The sequence below is a fragment of the Mangifera indica genome, chromosome 15 (assembly GCF_011075055.1).
Source record: "Mangifera indica cultivar Alphonso chromosome 15, CATAS_Mindica_2.1, whole genome shotgun sequence".
Classification (NCBI taxonomy): domain Eukaryota; kingdom Viridiplantae; phylum Streptophyta; class Magnoliopsida; order Sapindales; family Anacardiaceae; genus Mangifera; species Mangifera indica.
In genome coordinates, this window is record NC_058151.1 from 1,500,518 (window position 1) to 1,517,952 (window position 17,435).

At 31.7% G+C, this 17,435-nt stretch overlaps 2 protein-coding genes, 1 long non-coding RNA gene and 1 pseudogene across 3 annotated transcripts; 1 reads left to right on the forward strand and 3 right to left on the reverse strand.

The window, feature by feature from the left end:
• LOC123197139 (UDP-glycosyltransferase 88A1-like) lies at positions 1–1,440 on the reverse strand. Its single transcript, XM_044611294.1, has one exon. It carries the CDS (start codon positions 1,435–1,437, stop codon positions 1–3), a length of 1,437 nt encoding a protein of 478 aa, XP_044467229.1. The 5' UTR covers positions 1,438–1,440.
• A 6,404-nt stretch (positions 1,441–7,844) lies between these two features.
• LOC123198267 lies at positions 7,845–8,571 on the reverse strand. The gene is made up of 2 exons (XR_006497992.1): positions 8,461–8,571; positions 7,845–8,364 (listed from the first exon to the last, which is right to left on the reverse strand). It is a non-coding gene; the product is annotated as an uncharacterized LOC123198267 (long non-coding RNA).
• Positions 8,572–11,799: 3,228 nt separating this feature from the next.
• LOC123198037 (UDP-glycosyltransferase 88A1-like) lies at positions 11,800–13,624 on the reverse strand. The gene is made up of 2 exons (XM_044612611.1): positions 13,614–13,624; positions 11,800–12,574 (listed from the first exon to the last, which is right to left on the reverse strand). The coding sequence occupies exons 1-2, from the start codon at positions 13,622–13,624 to the stop codon at positions 11,953–11,955; spliced, it is 633 nt and encodes a 210-aa protein (XP_044468546.1). The 3' UTR covers positions 11,800–11,952.
• Positions 13,571–15,101, forward strand: LOC123198398 (annotated as a pseudogene).
• Positions 15,102–17,435: the final 2,334 nt, after the last annotated feature.

The window sequence follows — 17,435 nt, forward strand, 5'->3', positions numbered from 1 at the left end:
TTATAATTTGCATGACTTGAACAAATTGGACAAGGCAAGTAAAGAGGACCCGCCCTCGTTCAGTGCAGCTTTTCCTTCGTTTTTCATTGCCATGGTTTGTTTCCTCAAACACTTTCCTTCCTCCGACTCCATCAACTCTCTAACTCGCTTCTCCACCTCAGTTGAACTTACAAGCCCGTTCTCAGACTCCTTCACTGGTAAAGCGATTTTCATTTCCTCCACCATGAATATGCTATTCAGTTTTTGCTCAGCATACAGAGGCCATGCCACCATTGGTACACCAGCAAGCACTGCTTCAAGCACCGAGTTCCACCCGCAGTGTGTCACAAACCCACCCACCGAATCGTGATTCAAAATCTTCACTTGTGGAGCCCAAGACTTGAGAACTAATCCTCTCTCCTTCGTACGATCCAAGAAACCTTCTGGAAGAATCAAATCTAAATCTGGGTCTAATTGCTCCGGAATGGCCATCATTTTGTTCTTAGAAGGTGGATTCCTCACCACCCAGATGAACCTTTGCCCACTTTTCTCCAACCCAATAGCAATTTCCTTCAACTGTTCCTCGGAGAATACTCCCAGGCTACCAAAACATAGAAAAACTACGCTTTGGGGAGGCTGTGAGTCGAGCCATTTCAAACAGTCGGGCCTATCATGATTGTCATCTACACCATTGCTGCCGCTTGGATCATCAGCTGTGGTTAATGGTCCGATGGAGTAAATCGGTGGGCTGGAGCCATCCAGCACGCATAGTCCATCATTCATTGCTTTGATACTTCTTGATTCTAGCTTTTCAAAAGTGTTTACTATAATTCCTGCTGACTTTGACAACTTCATCGAGGTGTCCATAAAGAACTGATAGGCCTTGTTTTCACGTTCAAGCACTGGTTTTGGCATTCCCTTGGAAGGAATCGGCGGCACACCAGGGATGTGAATAATAGTATCGATATCTTTAAGGTTTTTGGTGATGGTTTTGTGTATTGTGGGAAGATACAGAAGCACAGCCAAAGCACCAGCACCAGAAGTGAAGAATCCGAAAGAAGGTATGTTGAGCTTAGCAGTGACAGAGAGAGCAGTAGTGCAGAAGCAGTCTAAAATAAAAGCTGAAACGGTGTAGCTTCTGGAGATAGACAGGAGGGCTTGGTGAAGATTAGGGTTATTGACCCGCAGAACTTCGAAGGTGAGTTCCTCATGGTGGCGAGTGGAGGAGGTGATTGATGGAGGAAGGGTAACCGTGGGAAGATGGTGGAAGATAATGGAAGAAATGGTAGCTGAAACTTTGTCAATGTAAGTGGCTGTAGAGCCATCGTTGTAGGGTAAATCGAAGATGATGATGTGAATGAAGACTGAAGGCTTATGTTTGAGGATGAGCTTGGCTAACTCAACCATGGAGATCATGTGGCCAATGGCTGGTGATGGGTACATAACTATGGACTCCATTAAGCTTGATTCCATGTGATTTCGCAGAGAGAATATGAAACACACATACTTATAGCACTAAGCTTGTCACTACTCCCAAGGATCCAATATTTTATCAGAGATTTTCTTAACTTACAAGTCAATCTCGATTTATACGTGATAGGACGATGAATCAAAACCTGCCAACTCCTCTAACGTTGCATGTGAAAATAAATTAAGAATTGGAATATCATATTTCAGTCATATCTTCATCAAAAATTTTCTCTTTCTTCTGCTCGATTCATTAGTCGAATTCTCTTGTTTATCAGCTCATATTTCTCTTGTTATAAATACAGCTGATTATAATAAGGGAGCATGAGTTAAATCTCTATATTTAAAAATGAAACTTTTGATTTAATTATTTTAATAATTGTAAAATTAGTTATCACATCTGAGATTTGATCTATTTAATATAATTGATTCGATTTTAAAGAAACGATCTAAGTTAGGTGATGTTCCTGGGTATATATATATTGATTGCTGATTAATTTGATCTATAACCCTGATAAGTATAACCCTAGTTAGATTAAATAATCTTTAGTATATGAAATCATGATTAGTTTGATTGGAGAGCTTATAAGAGGGGCTGAAAGAAGAATAATGGATGGGTTTGGTGGGTAAAAATGGAGTTTGGATGAGGAAGAAGATGAAAACATGATCTACACCAGTTAATTAATATTTAATTACATATTTATATAACATTTTTTAGCAAACTGATAGCATTAAACAACTGTTTGTGAAAAAATATTCAATTGTGATTGATGTGGTGGAAGCATTTTACTCCATAAGCAAAGTGTTTTGCTTTGAATGGTAAGGGTGTATAATGTTTTTCATAATAAATAGGGTAAAATGATCATATCATGTAAATTTTAATCTAGTATATCAACTCTCACATTAGGGGTAGATTCGAAGCGAGCTTGTTTAGGCTCAAAATGAGCTTTGCTCCAACGAGAGTGAGCCCGAGCTTGCCTTGAACGAACCCGAGCCCGAACATGAGCCTAAATTTTAAGCAAAAAACGAATACGAGCCCAAATACGAACACAGGTTAAGCGAGCTGAGCTCAGCTCGTGAGCCGAGCTCTCAAATACAAAAACATTTAACTGAGAACAAACGACACCGTTTGTTCTTTGAAATACAAGCCCAAAGCGAACCCAAGCCCGAACACACAAACTCGAGTTAAGTGCGAGCCGAGTCCGAATACTAAAATTATGAAACAAGCCGAACACAAACATGTATTTAGCGAGCTCGCCAAGCTCGAGCTTAGGCTCATTGAAAACGAGCTAGGCCCTGTTCAGGTTCGGCTCAACTCGTATCCAACCCTATCTCACATCATTAAAAAGATATTTTCAAATTGAGTATTAGTTGGTCTTAACTTAAAACAATGAAACTACACATATATTTTTTATACACAGTTTGAGTACACAGATGATATATTATTTTGTGATTAGATGATTTTAAATTAAAGATACAGTAACATCCAATCACATGATGATACATCATCTGTGTACCTAAATTATGTACCAAAAATATATACACATAACATTATTTAATTTAAAATTACTAAATCATATAATAACACATAATCTAATTAATATTCAAAATTATACGCACATAATTTTATTATTTTCAATATAGATCTAGTAACTTGCATTTAAATAAAAGGTATAAAACTTTTTATTTTAAAAAGGCCAAAGGACTATTTCCCACCTAAATTTTGGTTGAATCTCAAAAGCATAACCGTGATAGTTCAAAAAGTCAAATACTCACTCATATACTAACTTCTGTTAGAATTAAAGGTAAAATCATCATTTTACTACTAAATCCTAAAACCCTAAAAATTTATATCATTTTTCCTCTCTTAGTTTAAAAAACTAATAATTTTTTCCTATAATAAAACTTTGAAAATCTACAATTTTTCCCCAAGGGTTTCAATTTTTTAGATGATCCACTAGAATCTGGTGGCTCAATAGCACTGGAGAAACACTCTTTGTCAACTCTAAAAGCACCTACGAAGGGCAGTTCTCCTATGAATCTTTCATCGAATCTTCTTCTCCACAGAGGCTAGATCTGTTGAGCTACTAAATTTCGGTGGAACACTTGAAAAATTAAAACCCTAACGGGGGAAATTTTAGTTTTTTAAAGTTTTATCATGAAGAGAAATTATTAATTGTCTAAAATAAAACAGAAAAATGATATAAACTTTTAAGATTTTAGGGTTTAATAGAAAATAATAATTTTACTTTTACCTATAACATAAATTAGTTTACAAATAAGTATATAAGTTATTTAATTAATATAAATATATTTTTGAAATTTAACTAAAATTTGGATGGAAAATAGTCTCTTAGTCTTTTAAAAATAAAACTCTCATCTCCAATAGAACAGGTACTTTCAAATCTAGATCTGACATTTCTTTGGCATAATTAATACTGGAAAGACTAATATTTATGAAGGAAACATGGGCAACAATGTTAAGTAGACAATTCATCTGTTTGAACCTCATTGGCTAACACGGAACAATACGACTCAAACATGACACGATGTTTATACAAATCATGATTGATTTCGCAAATAAATTGATACAAACATGATCGGTTTGTTATTCACATTAAAAATTCTGAATCTAAACCCTTTTTTTTTTTTTTTTTTGGGTTTGCATCTTCTCTTTTAGCAAATTGCCAACTCTAAACAAGATGTCCCCAAATATGTATGAATCTTGCAACATGATATTTCGGGATTTGTTTTATCCTATGACCTCAAATTTTACGAAGATACCATGTTATTTTATATAAAGTCTTTGTGAGTATAATATTATTTTTCTATTTTAATTTATTTAAAAAAAAAAAAGTCAAAACCACCGGTAATTTATTTATATATGGAGTGTAAATAACAATTAATTTCAACTTGATGGGTCTCCTTGGGGAGGCTTTAGCCTTTCTCAATTAGTGTTGGATTAGAGTCAAGCTTATTCGAGAATAAATTTAAACTCGATTCAAATGATTTTAAAATGAGCTTAATTTAAACAAGTTCAAGTTTAAAAGTTTAATATTTTTAAACTTAAACTTTAAGAGTATTCGATTTATCAAGCTTGTAAACTTAAAAAATTCAATAGAAAATGATATTGTTTTAATCAATAAAACCGAGTTCAAACTTAAGTTTAACTCTTTTGAAATAAACCGAACTTGAATTCCTTTGAAACGAGTTCAACCTTGGTTTTATTCAAATTAAACCAAACTCGAATTTAGACGGGTTTGATTCAATTCGAATTTAATTCTTATCTCAATAAAAATTCTACACAAGGTTCTACCATTTATAATACAAAACAGCGAATAAGGGTAAGAAGAAATGCTTGTAGGTATTGCCTGTTAGGCTAACAACTGTATTGGAACGTAAAGGTGACATGGTTTTTATAAATCACAAGGTCTCGTCTTCATGAAGGAAACGGGGATTCTCAAATCAAGAACCCACATGTGATTTAGTAAAATAATATATATGTTGTCAAATCGTTTTTCTAATTTAATTTATATTCACGAAAACACTATATTTTGTCTTCCTTAATGAAAATATAAGGATTTCAAATACAGATTTCACAGGTGTTTTGGGTAAAGTATGAGGAATACTCATCTCCAATTGATAGTTTAAATGATAAAAAAAAGAGGCATTATATATAAAAAATATATAAGACCAAATCTCATATGATAATATACAAAGATCAAACTATTGACTTTCCTGATTCAGTAATTATGGGATCAGTTACTGTACTCGAGGTTTGTTCTATTTAATATTGTTGGTTCTAATCCAATGTAATGATCCGATTCAGGCGAAGTTCTTTATTAATAAAAAAAAAATGAATGAACAAATTATATTATCTTTTTTGTATAACATGATATGGTAATATCTGATTGGATGATTTTAAAATAAGAAAAAAAAATAATCGTATCACTTAATCACAAACTATCACCTTTGTTTGTAGAAAAAAAAATTATATAATTTATTTGTATATCTAATAGTATTCTTGGTGCAGGATCACACGGCTCCTAATTAAGTTTCAATAGTGTTATAAGGTCTCCATTTTTTTAGAATTAGTTTTTTCCATTAATGTCAAGCATAACATAGCACGACCCATACTCAGTGCTAATAAATTAAGGAACAAGAAGTATGATGGCGACATGGGCAACAAGTTCCCAGATACTATATATAATAAAACAAAGTTTGGGATTTGTTTGACTACTAAGGTTTCCATTTCTATGGAGCTTAACCTTAAGTGCATTGTATATTGTCATACAAAGTAAAGCTCTTATTTGACTAAACTTAGGACATAACATTCACATAAATGGTCAATTATAGAATTAACGACTAGCAATTCAGACATACGGATATATAAATGTCCCTCATATGGAGAAATCGACTTGTCAACTTACGTTTAAAGTTTATCTCATGTCAATATGAAAAAACAATAATTCAGGATAAGATCGTCATCATATCTTTTAATATAATAGAATAAAAAGTTTATTTTTGAATTTAGATATAACTTGTAAGTGATAAGACTATAATTTTTCATCTATGTTCTATAAATATAAAAAATTCTGAGAAAGAGGGGTATCATGCATAGAGGATTATATAAGAATCACTTTTTAGATAGATGATGAAGCTTTTAAAGAGAGACAACTATCTTTTATCAAAGATCATATCAAAATCAAGTCATCTTCAGAATATCTCTCTTGTAATTATTGTTCATTAGAGTCTTTAATAACATAATTGTGGGTGTCATTACTACTTGCCTTTAAGTAAGCATTTAGCGCACTTAAGTCTAATATCCATGAAACCTAAAAAGTTACTAAAACCAATTTATAATAAGACCCGAATCCACAAAAAAAGCTAGACCTAAATCATGTATTAATAGAGATCAAAATCTAAATTTTTGGAAAACCTAAGAAATCTAGTTAAACTAGGATTACCAAAAGTCCTAGCTCCTTACTTATATTAGGCCATTTTGCGATATTTTACAAAAACTAGTAGTGATCCACTCTATATTATAGTAAGCACAAAACTTCTTAAACTTTGGCAATAAACTTCTATTGTGTGTGACTCATAAGTTTTCTACATGTTGATGATAAATAGAATCATAATTAATACACAATTAGTCATTTTTTTATTCACAGATTAAAATTAATCTCTCGTTAAATATCATGATCACTCTTTTGATAAAGAGTTGATGGAAAATATAAACTTGTCAATAATATAATTATTATGTAATCAAACCTTTTCGTCATCAAATATTTCATCAAGATTCAAACATAAAAATAATGTTCATCTCGTAACAGCCATTGATTTTTAAGTGTTTGATTGTTGAAACAATGACCTATCAAAAATGGGTTAAGTTGACAACTCGATTCATTAGAGGCTTATAACTATAGATTTTATAGTCATTATTACTAATCAAATTATAGATTGAGATATTTTATCCCGTACCAAAAAATTATTCTCTTTAAAGACGGTAGAAGGTGTATTGGAAAAAGCTCACACCTCAAGAGAGGTATTTAATCATCAGCCTACCAAAATTATATTTATATATATATATATATATATATATATATATATATATATATATATATATATAACAAGTCCTACTGGATACAACGTACACACTATTTTGCCTTAAAAAAATAGAAACTTAATTATAAAAAAGTGCACCAGAAATCTTGCATCCGTGCTGTCACCTCTACGGTGTCCAATAAATTTAGAGTACTTATATTTATATAATATCCATTCTCTTGGTCTTTTAAAAGAGAGAAAGATACACGGCCTCCATCTGCAAATCCATTATGTGTGGCATCCACGATTCAAAATCTAGGCACGAAGCCCCGAGATACGCTTGGGTGGTGAGAGTTGGGCTGGATTCAGAACCAAACTTATTCCAATTCGAAAATAATCTCGGTTTGAACAAACTCAGAACAAATAAATATTCAACTCATCAAACTTACAAACCTAACAAAATTTAATACAAATTAATTAAAATAACATTATTTATTTTAATAATTTTTTATTTAACTATAGTATTTAACATTATAGCCGAACTTAAATCTAACTAGAATTCAACTCCCTTAAAACGAACTAAACTCAAAAAACCCAAACAAGAATTCAGGTCCACTTGAATCAAACCCTAGGTGAGAGAATAAATTTGACAGCCATTTCAATTTGTAGTCAAATGGGTGCTCTTCGCTTGCTCAAAATGGTGATTTATATCTGCAAGTATTATATTTTATCATGGTTATTATGAAATTTCAAACAACATAATTTTCTTTGATCAGGGGAAATGAAATTCACTTCATGGTACTCTATAGGCAAAACAGAAGAGTACATAGTATGTGCCCTAATTTTAGAAGAAATCAACAAACAAGTGACGAGATTAAAATTCATTTCAAGTTTCAACATCAACACCAAACCTCTAAAATATAAAAGCAAACAACGAAAATGTACATGATGATTAAATCTAGACATTGGAACACAACCAGCAACAGATAATAAAATGGAGTCTCTCAACAAGTGATCACAAATTTCAACAGACAAAAAATCAAACTCTAAATTACAGTCATGTTCGATTAGAGAGTTTAGTACTCCCATTGCTTCATTTCCATACCATCTGGAGGACTTCCTTCTACCTTCTTGGAACCAACTTCTTTCCAGTTTGTGGAGAGCACTGTCCCATTTGACTCCACCTGTAAAATAGGCAAAATAATATGAAGGCTTAGCGTGCATATTCCGGGTTAGAATTAATACAGATAAACGGGAATTTTTTCTTAGGAAAGATTTTTTCATGGCTCTTCTTGTGTCCTCATCAGCGTCGGCATAAATGCCCCGGAAAAACTTGTTTAACGCTGCATCACCGTCTAGCTTCTCATCCTTTTCCTGGAAGACAAGTGACCAACAATCATGGCTTTGACAGAGAGTGAAGTACCCATAAATATAGAAACTAATTTAAAAGCAACTAAATTGTATGCACACCTCCTTCTTCACTTGAGCTTCAAGCTTATCCCAATCTTTTGTAGGTTTTGATTATGGGTAAGTAGGTCGTTGAGCTCCAGTAACTGCAAAATCAGTTGCGGGTATTATACTTATGAATTGAGAATATTGTTTTTTTGTTATTTCAGAGTACAGAACATTATAATATATACAGTTTACAGAGAAAATATAACAAAAAATGAATCAAATCAAATCCCTAAAAATATATTATATCCTAACATGTACTGATAACCTTCCTAATATAATAGAATCAAATCAACAATATATGATATGATAACCTTCCTAATATAACAGAATCAAACGGACTAATTCAACACTCTCCCTCAAGCTGGAGCATATAAATCATATGCACCAAGCTTGTTACAAATGAAATTAATTCGAGGCCCTCGAAAAGATTTAGTAAGTATATTCGTTAGCTGATCATTTGAACTGATATGACTTATAGAGATACAACCAGACAGAATCTTTTCTCTCACAAAATGACAATCGATTTTTATATGTTTTGTTCTTTCATGAAACACAGGATTTGAAGAAATGTGAAGAGCAGTCTGATTATCACAAAATAATGACATTTGTGATATTTCTGTAAACTTTAATTATTAGATCAACTGCTTCAACCAGATAAGCTTACAAGTGACTAAGGCCATAGCACGATATTCTGCTTCTACGCTAGATCTAGCAACAACATCTTACTTTTTACTTTTCTATGATACTAGATTTCCTCCAACTAATACACAATACCCAGAAGTAGATCATCTGTCAGATGGAGAACCTGCCCAATCAGCATCTGAGTACCCAAAGATTTGAGTATGTCCTTTATTCTCATATAACAATCTTTTTCCAAGTGTCCTCTTAATGTACCTCAAGATCTGAATAATTACATCCCAACGACTGTCACATGGAGACTGAAGGAATTGATTTACCACACTAACAGCAAAAGAAATATCTGGTCGTGTGATGGTGAGATAATTAAATTTTCCAACGAGTCTTCGATATCTCCAAGGATCTACAAGCGGCTCCCTCTGTCCAAGTAAGAGCTTAGTATTAGGATCCATAGGAGAGTCTATAGGTTTGCAATCTAACATCTTGTTTCCTCCAGAATATCCAATACATACTTCCTTTGAGAGATGACAATTCCAGATTTAGACTAGGTGACTTCTATACCAAGAAAGTATCTGAGTGGACCCAAATCTTTGGTTTGAAAATTACTAAACAAATGCTTCTTTAATTGTTCAATACCCTCCTGATCACTTCCTGTAATAACAATATCATCAACATAGACCACTAGATAGATACATTTGTCATGTGAAGTATGTCTATAGAATACTGAATGATCAGATTTACTTCGTCGCATCCCAAATTCTTGAATAACAGTACTAAACTGATCAAACCAAGCGCGAGAAGATTGTTTTAAACCATATAGAGAACGACGGAGTTTACAAACTTAGGTTACAGAGAAATTATTTGTATTTAAATTGAGATAGAGAAATAAGATAAAATTTTATTTTTTTTAATATTACTTGTTAAATAACGTTTTTACCATTATAACTAACTAAAAATTTTAATAAAAATTAAATGATATGTAACTATTTAGATTTTCAAAAGTTAACAAAAGTCACTTTAGTAATTGAATTAAACCTTGGATGGCAATAAGTCTATTGGGTTTTTTGTTTGCTTGTATTTACACATGACATGATTGATCACCTATTGGTTGAACGGTTCATGTCATTTGAATTGCTTAATTTGCACATCATTTTGGTGCTTAGTCTGCAACAATAAATGATTGTTTTTTCAAATCAAGGGGCATTTGGATAGGGGTTATTAAATATTATTCTAATAATATATCTTTTATAATTTATATTATTTGATTTGATTTATAAATAATAAAAAAGTTTTGATAATATTTTATTACTAATAGTGATGTGATAAGTAATATAAAGAGTTATCTGATTACACCTCCTTCGTAGGTATTAAAAGATTACTAAGGTTATATTCATTTTATTATAATTATATCCTTATTTATTATTTTTTTAAGATAAAAATAATCGTATTTTCAATTAATATATTTAATAATATAAAAAATATTTTAAAATAATTATATCTAAAAGTATTTAAGTAAAATAATATACTAATATTTTTTAATATTCTTTTACCCCTAACCAAATATAATAATTATTTATATCTATCTAATTTATCAAATTTTATCAAATATAATAATAATTTATATCTATTAATTATTAAAATATTCAACCTTCAAAACAATTCTCTAATTTTAATAATAAAATAGTCGTGAAACCAAACACCCTTAGAGGATCATAAAATTTGCGCCAAATCTTAAGAAGATGACAGCATAAATTACTGTTATTGTGGATGCCTTCTATAAAAGATTTCGGTAAAAAAGTTATTTTTTTTTTTATGTTAATACCTTCCTCTAAGAAATAAAAAGTAACAAAGTAAATAACATATTCCCCCTACAGCTTGACCTAAATGAACTTTGCATCCCGAATTGATTTAGAATAACATTTTTTCATTCAAAACCAAGTATAATTAACAAAATTTCACCCAAAATTAAACTAAATTAATAAAACAATAGTATTAGGAAGTGAATTTATTATTTTATCTCTATTATTTTATTTTTTAAAATTATAATATAATCTTGAATTAATAAAAAAATAAAAAAATATTTTAAATTAACATCCAAATTATATAAAAAGTCCGATTGTCTAGCAAGGGTAAACATAATTTTTCAATATATTGGGGGTCTTTTTGAAAATTCTTGGGGTTTTTGAAAATTTAGAAAAAAAGGTTGAATCTTTTATAAAATTTTTAAATATCAATCTACAACCCTTCATGTCTCCCAAATTTTAAAAAATTGATAGTTATACCCCAAAAAATTGAACAGAATGAAAAAATTAAATGTATAAATGTCATATTACAACTATTGAGACCATATACTAATTTCAAAACATATAGGGATTTGAAAAGATTTTAAAAATTAATTTATGAGATTTTTAAGTTTTTTTAAGAGTTAAATTATTATGTTTAAGACGTTTAAATTTGATAAAAAATTGTTTTTGTGATGAAATTATAATTTTATTCTGACATCATTAATTTTTTTAAAACAAAATTTGATTTTAAGTAAGAAAGTGTTATAAATGTCAATTAAGAGTAAAAAAAAGTTTTTAGACCAAAACTTGGGTGGGAAAATTTTATTTACTCTCTTGTAAAAATTATGTTACCACCTCCCTACGAGTAATGGTTTACTTATATATTTTTAATGGTTTACGTATATATTTTTAAGTATATAATTAAGTAAATAAGTGATATATCATTATGTATTATTTTATTTTTAATTTAAAATTATTCAATTTTATTATTTTTAAAATTTTTTTTATATTAACAAATTAAAATTCCAAAACCATAGAATTCCAATCCACCAATACAGAATGAGTTATGTATCAAGTCATAACGAACTCATTTTTTTAGCTTCCATGACTCAAACAATTTGAATATGGCCACACAAGAGGGCCCGCCTTCATTCGATGCTGCTTTTGCTTCATCTTTCATGCCCTGAGTCTTTCTCCTAACTGAGTTACCTTCGTCCGAGTTCATCAACTCTCTAACTCGCTTCTCCACTTCACTTGAACTGACAAACCCGTTTTCAGTCGACTCCATCATCGGTAAAGCGATTTTGATTTCTTCCACCAGCAATATCCGGTTGCATCTTTGCTCAGCGTAGAGAGGCCATGCCACCATTGGAACACCAGCACAAACTGCTTCAAGCACCAAGTTCCGCCCGCAGTGAGTCACGAATCCACCCACCGATTCATGATTCAAAATCTCCACCTGCGGAGCCCAGGACTTGACGATGAATCCTCTTTCCTTGGTTCGATCCAAGAACCCTGCTGGGAAAATCGAATTGAAATCGGCGTCGTCAAAGTGAGGTGGATTCTTCACCACCCATAAAAACCTTTCGCCACTTCTCTCCAACCCCACAGCGATTTCCTTCAGCCGTTCTACAGATAAACGACCTAAGCTTCCAAAGCACAAAAAAACAACACTTAGGCTCGGCTGTCTGTCGAGCCACACCAACACTCTGGCTTACTATAACTATCACCACTGCCACCATAGCTTGTATCTGAAACTCCCCAAACACTCGACTAAGACCAAGCTTGATCGTTTCGTGTGGTGGGTAATTTAATTATTGGAAATCTTAAGTATACAGTGAGATCATATGCCTTCATGCCCAAAGATTATAATAAACTTCCATTTACGGTCAAAGGTCTTCTTCTCTCCAATTTTTTAAAATATAAATATTTATTCATTTATTAATTTTAAAAATAAATATTAAAATTAAAATAATTATTTAATAAAAATATATAAAAAAAATTTAATCACATTTTTCCATAACAAAGCACGTCAATGCATCAACTACTAGCCAAAAAAGATACAGATGGAAGGTCTATTGTCATCTAATAGTCAGAAAGTTGTTTTATTAAAAATAGGGGAATTGAAATTTTTTTCCACTTTTTTTTTCGTGTATATTTATATATCATTCATCTCAAAACTTAAATAAAAATATTATAATAATATTTTATTTTTTAAAATATTCCCTTAATGTAACTCATACATATAAAAAAATATACCATCTATCTTTTTCTTTGACTTTTTAATGAAGAAAGAATCTCTGTAGCATAAAAAAATACTTTTTTAACAGAAAAATTTAGTATATTTAATTTAAAATTTTTAAATTCACTTAATTTTATCTAATATATATAAAAATCTTGTTTTAAATATTGATATTAAATATTTATATATATTTTCTCTCTATAATATATTTAAAAAAATAATAATACTACTGTTTTATTTCAGTTTATCAAAATTAAAGATAAAGACAATTTAAATATTTTAATAAATAAAGTAATAAAAATATTTAAAATATAATATAAATATATACGCAAATCTAAATTAAGGTAAAAATTTCTATATCCTTATAAAATATCACAGAAGTCTTTCTAGAAGCTAATTGGAGTCACATAAACGAACTTCCGTGTGAGAAGCAGGAGACTTTGATTGAGTGTCTTCACCGCAACGCAAAGTACAAATCCTTATATCCCTGTCCAGGAAGTGATCACCTAGTCTCCATGGTTGAGCTAGGCAAACTCATACTTACCAATCACTCTTCTTTCTCAATCTTTGTTATTATCCTAACTGCTCCGTTCGAAGCCGCCGCAACTCACGACTATATAGCGGTTGTCTCCGCTGCCATACCCTCCATCACCTTCTACCACCTCCCACCCGTTGCTCTCCCTCAAAATGCTTTCTATTCTGCAAAGGATTTCCCAGCCGTTGTTTGCCAGCTTAGTCAACTCAATAACCCTAATCTCCATGAAACCCTGTTGGCCATTTCCAATCGCTCAAAAATCAAAGCCTTTGTTATTGATCTCTTTTGCAACGCTTCGTTCCAAGTCTCATCGAGTCTCAATATCGCAACCTACTATTACTTTACCTCTGGAGCAAACAACTTGTCCTATTTCATTTACTTCCCAAAGATTCATGGAAGCTTAACCAAGTACTTGAAAGATCTAGATGATATGAACATAGATGTCCCTGGCTCACCATCCATTCGAGCAAAAGACATGCCAGAATTCATGCTTGATCGTGAGAAGTATGTGCATCAGTGCATCGTGGATACTGCCCACAACATGACAAAATCTTCAGGGCTCATCGTAAACTCGTTTGAATTGCTTGAAGAAAGGGCTTGCAGGGCATTGGCCAATAAAGAATGCGCACTAGGCGACTCCACGCCACCTGTGTTTTTCATAGGCCCATTGGTGAGTGAAAAGGAGGAAGGAAGTAAAGAAAATCCCGAGTGTCTGAGTTGGCTAGGCCTTCAACCGAGTCAAAGCGTACTGTTTTTATGCTTTGGAAGCATGGGGGTGTTTTATACAGTGCAGTTAAAAGAAATTGCAGATGGATTAGAGAGAAGTGGAGTCAAGTTTTTGTGGGTGGTTCGTACTCCACCACCAAATGATGAAACAGTTCAGAAATTAGCAGAAACTGATCCAAGCATTGAATCGTTTCCTACCAGAAGGGTTTTCAGAGAGAACAAAAGATAGAGGATGTTTAGTGAAATCATGGGCTCCACAGAAGGCTATACTCAGTCACGACTCAGTAGGTGGTTTCGTCACTCATTGTGGCTGGAACTCAATTCTGGAAGCAGTGTGTGCTGGGGTGCCAACGTTGGCTTGGCCTCAGTATGCAGAGCAAAAGATGAATAGAACTGTCTTGGTGGAGGAAATGAAGATTGCTTTGCCAGTGGACGCGTCAGAGGAGGGGCTGGTGAGTGCAATCGAGTTAGAGAAACGAGTGAGTGAGTTGATGGAGTCGGATAAGGGAAAAGCCGTGAGAGAGCGGGTTAAAGCAATGAGAGACAGAGCTGCGTTGGCCATGAAGGAAGGTGGGTCATCTCGTATTTGCCTTGGCCAAATTGGCCGACTCATTTGATGGCACCCACTTGAAATGAGTTCCATCTAATGCTGATATTTTGATAAACGAAATTAAATAAATGAATCCGTTTAGTGTCGTTTTCAGATATATGGATTATTATATTATTTCAATTCAAATAAATTTGATCAGTTATTATAAATACATTCAAATTTAAATTAGTTTTAAATTTAACTCAATTCAAATTAAATTTATTCTTAATTTTGATAGATTAGTGATCATTAGAAAATAATCGTATTAAGTTTGATTTCTAAATCAACTTATTTATTCATTTGATAATATTATTCACCCTATAGCAACTTTCTAATAACATTATATATCAATTCAAATAATTTTCAATTAAGTATTATAAATTTGATTTGAATTTGAACTTGAACTAGTTTAAAACTTGATTCAATTTGAATCAAATCGACTCTAGCTATGGCAAACCAGTAGGTCATTAGAAAGCAACAGCGGCAAGCTTGATCTCTAGTAGGTCATTAGAAAGCAACAGCAGCAACAACTGGTCAGTAGTCGTCCGATTTCATTATCATCACCATTTTCAACAGTCGTCCACCAGCAATGAAATTATTTATGCTGCCTTACATTTATCCTATCAAATCCTGAAACCTGAACCCACCACCACCTGCTTTAAGAACCTTTGGATAATTATTTTACAAACATGAATGGGAATTTTAGATCTGTCTTTTTCATAGTTACTTTTATGACTTCTTAACACTGAGTCTATCTTCTATGTATACAAATATTATTAATGCCAAACACCCAAACGATATTGTGGAATTAATATATACATTAACATTCTCAGCCTCATCTTCATTGCGCCTTTGCTCATCATTTCAAGCCCCGTTTAGGTCTCCATTGGAACCATTCTATTCCTTGTCGTTGCCAAGTTCTTGTTGGTTTACGGGTGACAACAAGATTAGGTGGGCGAACGTGGAACGGTGTTGTGATGATGGTGTGTTGTTGGGGAGAGACTAGCTGCTGAAAAAAAAAGAAAAGATTTTTTATTTTAATTTTTTAAAAATTTTAGAAAATAAAAATGATTATTATATCTTTAACCATTTCACTTTTCGCGAAAGAAATTAGATTTTAAATAACAAAATCTATATATATATATATATTATTTATATATGTTTTTAATCAAACCCTAATTGGAAAATGTTAATTACTTGAAAACACTTTTTATTTATATAAAAATATTTGATACTTACAATGTTAGAAAAATACCGTGAATTGAATCTCTTAGTATTTTTATAATTGTAAATGTGTTTCTAATTATTTATTATTCAGCATTACTTCATTGTTGTTTTCTAAACGAATATAAATTGATTTCTTTTGTTTGAATCTTGAGGAGCCCATTATATCCTACTTCTGAGAATACTTTGTCAAATTTGAGTTTAGATTTAAGTTTGACTCTTTCAAACTAAGTTGAACTTAAATTGAACTTGGACCCTCCTTTACTCGAAAATATTATTTCATAATTTATCCTTAAAATTTGAATGTTGATATGTACAAGGTCATCACTCATATACTTGTATTTGCATATTTAGTTGGTTTTGTGTGATTGGGATTGAAATCAATTGTTGATATGCCACGATTTAAAGTTCTTTTATGTTTGTTGCCAAAAGACTTATTCTCACCCAAGGTTTCGTCTATTGCTAAGTAATCTTTATTAACTTTTAAAAATCTAAAAACCTATTTATCATTCAACTTCGATTAAAATTTTTAATTAATAATAAAGGTAAAAACATCATTTAACTAGTAATATTATAAGAAATAAAATTTTATCTAATTTTCTCACCTTAGTTTTAAAAACTAATAATTTTCCTCCAACCTAAATTTTAAAAACTAACATTTTCCCCCTAGAGTTTCCTTCTTGTACCTTCCTTCTTCGACGACCGTTCTCCAACTGACCTCTCATACTTTCTTCTTTGTTGACACTCCCTCCCATCTTGAACAAAGATGAATCAAAGATGGCAACACGCAATAGAAGGCAAATTTGTCCCTGGCATCTGCCTATTGCATATATCAACTAACAAATGCAACACTTTGCTTTCTGCCTTTTGTTGCGTGCCGCCAAGATCGATCAAGATCCATTGCATAGATATGTCTATCCAATTCATCTTTTGTCACATGTCAATTTGGCAAAAGGTAGAGATGAATCTACCTTTCGTTGCATGTTGTCATCTTTGATTTATCTTTGTCTAGGAGGCAAGTAGGAGCGCCAATAAAGAAGAAGATATAAGAGATCGATTAGAAAACAGTTATCAGATAAAAAAGGGAAAAGAATGAAACTCTAACAGGAAAAATATAAGCTTTTAAAGCTTAGGTTATAGAGAAATTATTAATATTTAAACTAAAACAAAAAAATGAGATAAAATTTTATTTCTTTTAATATTACTTGTTAAATGATTTTTTTACCTTCATAACTAACTAAAAATTTTAACAAA